At 39.1% G+C, this 8,000-nt stretch overlaps 1 protein-coding gene across 1 annotated transcript in view; it reads left to right on the top strand.

Annotated features, from left to right (window-relative positions):
* Window positions 1–6,596, top strand: part of XK (X-linked Kx blood group (McLeod syndrome)) — a 52,286-nt gene extending 45,690 nt beyond the window's left edge. Inside the window, exon 3 of the mRNA XM_006864300.1 lies at window positions 5,770–6,596. Within this exon, the coding sequence (XP_006864362.1) occupies window positions 5,770–6,596 (827 nt within the window). The remainder of the gene's footprint in view (window positions 1–5,769) is intronic.
* Window positions 6,597–8,000: the final 1,404 nt, after the last annotated feature.

The raw sequence follows: 8,000 nt of genomic DNA, 5'->3' as shown, positions 1-8,000 counted from the left end.
TTTTCACTGATGATATGGAGCTTTCCCATCTTCTCTTTCCACAGATGTAGTCAATTTGATTTCTATGTGTTCCATCTGGTGAGGTCCATGTGTATAGTTGTCTGTTATGCTGTCTAAAGAAGGTATTTGAAATAAACAAATCATTTGTTTTGCAAAAATCTAGCCTTCATTCTGCAGCATCATTTCTATCACCAAGTCCAAAATTTCCAACTACTGGTCCTTCCTCTTTGCTCCCAACCTTTGCATTACAATCACCAGTAATCATCTTGATTACATGTTTGATCGATTTCAGATTGAAGAAGTTGGTAGATTTCTTCTATTTCATCTTCACTGGCTTTAGTGGTGCATCTCAAACTTTAATAAGTATATAAATCATCTGGAGACTCTTGTTAAAATACATTCAGTGGGTCTGAGGTGAAGAAGCTGCTGCTCAATAGGTCACATGAGTAGCCTGGGCTTAGAGATCTATTAGAGATGATGAAAGAGGAAGATGAAGAGTCCTAGTGAATGCATACATTTCTAGATAGGATGATGTAGGGGTGACTGTGTATGGACTGCTAAAGGGAATAGTAAGAGGAAATTTCTAAGGAAAGATAAGTTCGTTCTCTCACTCTCTAAAAAATGCATCTGTGGAATGTATAGTAAGAGAAATATATGGTAGACCCCTGGATACTAAAGACTATACAAAAGTACAAAATACATCCATAGCTCCTGAATGAGAAGAGAAAGATGTGTCCACGAAGACTGAGTAAGGGCCACCAGGGAGAAGTGAGAGAAAGATTACAGGGAAATGCCATGATTGCTATTATAGGAAAAGTTTCAAGAAAGTGAGAGTGAACAATATCAAATGTCTCAAAGAGGTCTGGGAAGAGGACTTAGAGGAAATCATGAAATTTGAAACTGTCATTTGTAATCCTGAGAACAGTTTCAGTAGAATGGCAATACCAGAATTCAGACTACAAGGAGTTGAAGATGACAAAACAAATGTTTGATTAGAGACAACGCAAGAGGGTCTGCTAAAAAATGTCAAAGAGAGGCCAGCAATAGAAAGAAGTGCAAGGTAAAGGAAAAGCTCCTTCCTCACTTCTTCCCTTGCTCCATCCTTCTTCCTTCTTCCCTCCCTCCCTTTCACCCGTCCTTTCTTTATGCTTCATTATCATGAAAAGTTTCCAACATACAAAAGAGATTGGCAGGATGTTATAATGAATACATTATAATGAGTATAATGTATTCATTACACAGCTTCAATGACACTGTACTTTTTTTTTTGCCAACAATGGATATATATATATATATATTTTAAGATGCAGCAGATTTGGGCACATTCATTCACCAGGAGTAAAAAGAGATCATGGTGAGGGAACAATTATTTAATGTCTGTATGCTGAATAAATGAAAAATGCACAAGCTATGAATTGCCCCCCCCCCCCGACTTTTAAACAACAAAATAATGAGTTTAAGTTCCAAGTCTTCCATAGACATAATTGAAGTGAACCATATAAACCCTCCCAAGCACTGTACCAGAGGGTGCCTTCTGGAATTATAGCATAGTGGTTATGAACCAGGCTGCGAACTGCAAGGTCAGCAGTTCGAAACTACCAGCTGCTCCTCAGGAGAAAGATGAGTCTTTCTGTTCCCATAAAGATTTACAGCCTCGGAAACCCTGTTCAGGGTCACTATGGGTCGGAACCAACTCGACGGCACTTAACAATAACAACATGAGAATATATCTGCCTTCATATGCCTTTCTCTCATAGAAGGAAAAGTGATAAGTGATGGAGCAAGGTTCTTGAGAAGAAGTCAACTGATGGAATGTGATACAGGTAGAGAACCTGGCTTTAGACAGTAAAGCACTTTCTTAACTGTGTTTAGAGGAAAAGAGCTAAGAATCATTGCCTATCCAAAATCTAGTTAAAATTCCAGTTTTCAAAAGTTTCAGGTGTAAATTACTCTAGTTTCCCTCTGCCACTGCACTCCACATCAAGAATGTCGCAGGTCTCCCTTGAAGTCATTCACTAATTTTTATGAAAAGTCTATTTCACCTAAGCATATTGTGAGTTTGGTAACTTCACTAATGTAGGGTAAAAGATTTAGTTTTACACTAAGTTAGGAGTCCTTTGTCCTTGGCTCTGGAGAAATGACCATGGGAATAATTGGGGTTGCATTGGTCTAGGACTTCCAGGTCATACCTGAGGATTTGTGCTGGCGAATGGGGTCTGTCCAGACCAGAAAAGACTCACCTGAAAGGCTGATATATAATAGCTTCAGGAGACATGATTTAGCCATGTAGGTCTGGCCCAGGACACTAAAGCTCAGAGAACTTTCTTGGTCGCAAGAACATCTGCTCTTGGGATGATAGTGCATCCCTTAGGACATGAAAACTTTATGTTGGGAACCTTCCTATACCTTACCTTATGTGTCTCTTTGTTTTATTATTTTGAGATATAATAAATCTATAGTCACAATATGGTATACTCTCTGTGAGTTATTTGAGTTGTTCCAGTGAATTATTGAACCCAGAGCGACAATGGGTGCCAGCAGGTAAGATAGTAATTGTGTTGTGTGGACTCCTGAGCTTGCATCCTGAAGGGATAGTGGGAACACAGTTCCAACTTGGTGGCCAACAAGCCAGAAGCTGGGGGTGTCATGTAGCAGTCTGAAGGACAGTATCCTTACCTTTTAAATTGTGAACTCTGACCTAGTTCTGGATTGCTAGGGTGAAAGAGATAGGGTGTTATGGGCATGGCTGGTGATGCGGATGGAGAAGTCAGAATGTGGGATCAGTCTCCACAGTATAATGAATGGATTAATGCTGATCTTGCCGAACAAATAAAGGTCTAGTATCTATAGACAGTAATCTTTTACAGAGAACAACCTTCTACCATCCTCTGTCTTGGAAGCAGCCTCCCATACCTGTCCAAAGCAATAGAAAAATTGTTCCCCTAGTTTTACAGATAGAATTCCCTTCCTAAGAGGAATTTTGAGGAATAAAATGTTCTCCATCACTTTGAATAAGGGTTAAGTTTGTGGTGTCAAGTCAGGAAATGAACACATTTATGCTTAATAATAACCATTTTCTATGTGGATTAGGAAGTGAGTTCATTTGGCTGGAATTGTGTGGGAGGAGGCTTTTAGAATGTGGCAAGGGTTTGGAATATTGCCAGAACCTTTAAGCGTTGTGTAAAGTGATGCCTTGCCTTCAAATGAAATAGAAAAACCCATTCACCCCATAGGAATTGAGAATAGGAGTATTAGTGAATGTTAGACTTCTGTGAAGTGCCACTAAGTGAGTGGGACTGCCTTTTTGTGTTGACTTTGAGAAGAGAAGATTAGGAGATGGTGCCAGTTATTTCTCCATGTAAATCTGAATAAGTGAGTGTTTATGTGAGTATCATCCTAGTCATTTATGTTACAACAGCTTAACCCTAGTGGGGGAAATGTACATCCTGAGCATTTTTAAAAATCTTATTGTCTCCCAAAATATCTGTCTCCTTTCGTGGCCCACTTTCTATCTGTGGCACACAACAGTAAGAGTAATGATTATACAGTGAGCACCCAACAGTAACAGTAATGATTCAAGATAATATCTTTGCATTTTCAGAAGACTTTAGCAGTTGATTGCTACTAAGCACCAGATGGACAAATAATTGGCTAATTTTCGTGATAGAGAAAAAAGATGTAATTTGGAAACAATTGACCTAACAAGAGCAAAATTACTTGCTTAAAAAAAATTATTTGAGTCATTGTATTGTTGAAAGGAAGAAATAAGTTGTAGTTAAAATACCACAAACATAACAATATAAATATTGTATTACATGAAAATATAGTACATTTGTATTCTTTATTCTTAGCACATCTTCTGCATTTAAAGTATTTTTATAGCAGAGAAACATAAGGACTAAAAAAAGATTCAATATTGTGTTCTTCGAGTATAGAAATTTGTTACTAAGAACTTAAAAAATGTATCCTTAATATGTATTGCTTTAAAATTTGCCTTCTAAATGAACATCTCAGAAAAAATAAACCAGCCCTGTTACTTTTCATTCTGCTCCTGTGCTGGTGTTTTTATCTTAAATTTGATCAGCAGATGCCAGCCTTTTCAGTAAATGATGTCAAGAATTTAAATCAGCATCCAAGGGCTATACAAAAACTTGATGTTTTGAGTGAAATTAAGCTTTTCCCAGGCAAGTAAATACCAAAGCTTCAGAGTTCTTATGTCCCCAAAACAGAAATGCTTTTCCTTTGTTTCAGAACTTACATAAGGAAAAAAAATCGCTTTATTCACATACATTTAAAAGTATACCTTTTGGTAAAGAAAACTATGTTACATTGGGCAGTGTTGCATGGACAATGTTACGTAACTATTGCATTTTAAGAAACAGACAAGGAAGACATTATAATTTCAGTTTTACATATAAGAAAACTGAACCCAGAGAAATGGTCATTTTTCCCAGTGTAAGCTGGTGAGACAACAGTAAAACTAGAGACAGGGTCTTGGTTCCTAAGTCAAAACCATGCCTCCTGTCCTTCCTTTATTCCACTACTTGGAGCCACTCCCAGCCAGTAGTAAGTGATGTTTCTGTTTTATCATGTAGTCTGTGCCACTCATAGAATGGCAGTACATTTCTTACCTATTAGAATTTAAGAACAACAGTGTTGTAGTCTTGAACATCTTGTCCCCACAAACTACTGCTTCTTATAAACTGGAAGAATCCATTATTCGTAATTCATTTTAAGAAATAAACAGCTCGAATGGAGACTTCTTGAAACATTAAGGCCTTTCAACCTATGATATATTGACTCTCAGTAGCATTAAGGTTCTTATTTCTTCAGCTCACTGCAGAATTTAAGAATATAATGAAAGAGTAAAGAAAGTAAACATTCTGCAATCTGTGTCTAAGAAACAGAAATTCTGCAGATACAGAGGAGCTCATTGACCAATCTTTTATTGAGTGCCTTTGGTTATTATGTCTTTCTGGTATGTAGTGGGGGGCATCAAGAAGAAATATCTGACATCACCTTGGCTTCTCAGAAGCTTATCAGCCAGTAGAGGAAATAAAACACAACATGTGAAGGACTTTACATATTCAGACAGATTGAGATATGCTCATCAAAATGTTGCAGTTTGAATTGCTCCTGATTGCGTGCCTTAAGAGTAACGGTTTGAGTACATTTTGGAAGGTATAGGAACACCAGCATGAAGTAAAATGACACAGAAAGGAAGTTGCTATCAAGTCAGGTCCAGCTGACTTGACCTCATAGGCATTTCAAGGCAGATTGCAAGACCTGTCGCCCAAGGAGCCTTTGGATGGGTTAGAATTGCCATCCTTTCAGCACTTAACTGTTTGCACCACCTAGGGGTGCCTTAAGACAACTATCACATAGAAATTAATCTATCATATAGAAATCAATCATGTGAGAAAACACTAGAAAATAGTATAGAGCTCGTGCCTCAGAATTATTCTACCCTAAGAGGTGGGGGAGCTAGGGGAGTTGTATTCTCGTTTTCATCAGTCATTCGTTGAGGGCACTCCCAGGGGTTTTAATTCCCCAGTACCTCAGCCTGCCAAGCACCTAGGCAAAGCAGCCTTCTGTAGCTCTGGAAAATTTCCTCGGGAATACAGTGAAGCAGATACATACTGCCAAAAGTAAAATAAAGCTTATTGCAAATAAAACAAATGATTCCAGGGAATATGGGCAGCACATCTGCCACAGTAGGATTCTTGGTGTAGGTAAAACTTGAAAGTGCTCTTTTTCTTCTTTCTCTAGGTCTCTTCATGACTCTTTCCCTGTTGTCCATTGTGTATGGAGCCTTGCGCTGTAACATCCTCGCCATCAAGATCAAGTATGATGAATACGAAGTCAAAGTGAAGCCTCTCGCCTATGTCTGCATTTTCCTCTGGAGGAGCTTTGAGATTGCCACTCGAGTTGTGGTCCTGGTTCTTTTTACCTCTGTCCTGAAGACCTGGGTGGTGGTTGATGTATTTGTCAACTTCTTGAGTTTCTTCTTGTACCCGTGGATCCTCTTCTGGTGCAGTGGCTCCCCATTCCCTGAGAACATTGAGAAAGCACTCAGTCGAGTGGGCACTACCATCGTACTATGCTTCCTCACCTTGCTGTATGCCGGCATCAACATGTTCTGCTGGTCAGCTGTGCAGCTGAAAATCAACAGCCCAGACCTCATTAGCAAATCCCAGAACTGGTACCGATTACTGGTATACTACATGCTAAGATTCATTGAGAATGCCTTCCTACTCCTCATGTGGTACCTTCACAAGACCGATATCTATATGTATGTGTGTGCACCTCTCTTGATTCTGCAGCTGCTCATTGGGTACTGTACAGCCATCCTCTTCATGCTTGTGTTCTACCAGTTCTTCCACCCTTGCAAAAAGCTCTTCTCCTCCAGTGTTTCTGAAGGCTTTCGGGCATGGGTTAGGTGTGTCTTCTGTGCTTGCAGGAATCAGAAAATCTGCCCGTCAGTAGGAAAGACAGACCAAGGAGCACCCGCAGACAGAGATGAGACACCTTCTAGCAGTAAATTCAGTTCCATGCCCAACCAGAACTTGAACACGGAGGAGTTCTGCCCTGCTTAACAGGCCCTGGGGTCTCTTGGGGGGCACAGACATCCTTTTCGTCATACAAGTAATGGGCCCTGCGTAGATAACAAAGAAGGAAGCTAGCTCTCAATTTGTGAGCTTCTCCGCTTTATAGAACTCTTCGGTGTGTGGGAACATGCAGAGAAGCAAAAAAAAAAAAAAAAAAAAAAACCCTGTGTGTTGGAGGAAACAGCCTAAGACACCACAGTTCAAGAGTGACTATATTCTTTTAGGCATTGCTGGCCGTTTTCACTAACAGTGCACCATAGACTGTTGTCACAATGCAGGACATTGACTCATGAAATCTGACTTGGGCTGTTTATTTCATCAGATAAAATGAGGAGAGAGGCTTTCTAATTTTCAGCTTTTCCGGATTGCTGGTCTGGGTACCCTGATGATTTATTATCCTGAGCATAGTTTTTACCCAAGAGCTCTCCTGCTGATCAGAGAAAGTTACTGGGATTTTGGCATCAGCAACATCATTCCTGTTGGAGTTTACAGGAAGGGTTGTTCAAGTTTTTGTTTTTTTAATAGATGTTCCATTTTCATCTCATCAGGACCATATGTATATAATCAACTGTAATCCCCTTGGCATACCATCTCTGTGATCCAATTGATTAAAGAGGCTAGATTTGGAGATTTTATTCCTAAGGATCTGTGAATGCAAAATTAAATGAAAAATTTGGTTACGGAAGAGCTGCTGGAATTTTAGAAAAGGTATGCTCCTTAGTTATACTGAAGAAATTCTGCAATCAAGGAATTATTAAAACATCAAAATTATGGTGGCTTCTCTAAGAGTTCTTACTATCTCAGGACGGATGAAGATATGAATGTCTTAGAAGGTAAATTTAAACCTTCTCAAGGTATCAAGGTTCAGGCCTGTCCTACAATTCTGGGAAATTGCTAGTAGAATTTTCTAGGATTTTCCCTCTTTAAAAATGAAGAAAATAAAATGCAGAGTTTTTACTTCCCCCTTCCTTGCCTGCCAGGAATGTTGTAAAAGAGTTATCTTGGTTGACTTAAAATGTCCTAGAAAACCCCACAGAAATCTTGCACCCAGTACATGTAATAGGGCATTTTAATTTTAATTATTTGAAGGAAAAGGGTCTTCTGCTTCTTCACCCCTATTGGAGACTGATTTCAGAAAATTTTAAATTATGAAAGGAGATGAAATGACCAGAAGAATTTTGTCTTTTATTGAATGTATTTTCATTTGGCAGAACTGTGAATTAATTTGGTCAAGATTTCCAATTTTATTTTCTTATACCCTTATATACTCTACAATTTCTCTTTTAATTTGGTACCCGAAGGAGCTCTGGTAGCGTAGTGGTTACGAATCGGGCTGCGAACCTTAAGGTCAGCGGTTCGAAACTACCAGCTGCTCCGCGGGAGAAAGATGAG

This window comes from Chrysochloris asiatica, unplaced genomic scaffold, assembly GCF_000296735.1.
Source record: "Chrysochloris asiatica unplaced genomic scaffold, ChrAsi1.0 scaffold00062, whole genome shotgun sequence".
NCBI classification, from domain to species: Eukaryota; Metazoa; Chordata; class Mammalia; order Afrosoricida; family Chrysochloridae; genus Chrysochloris; species Chrysochloris asiatica.
Note: the sequence above shows the minus strand (reverse complement) of the source record. Positions and strands in the feature narration are given on the sequence as shown.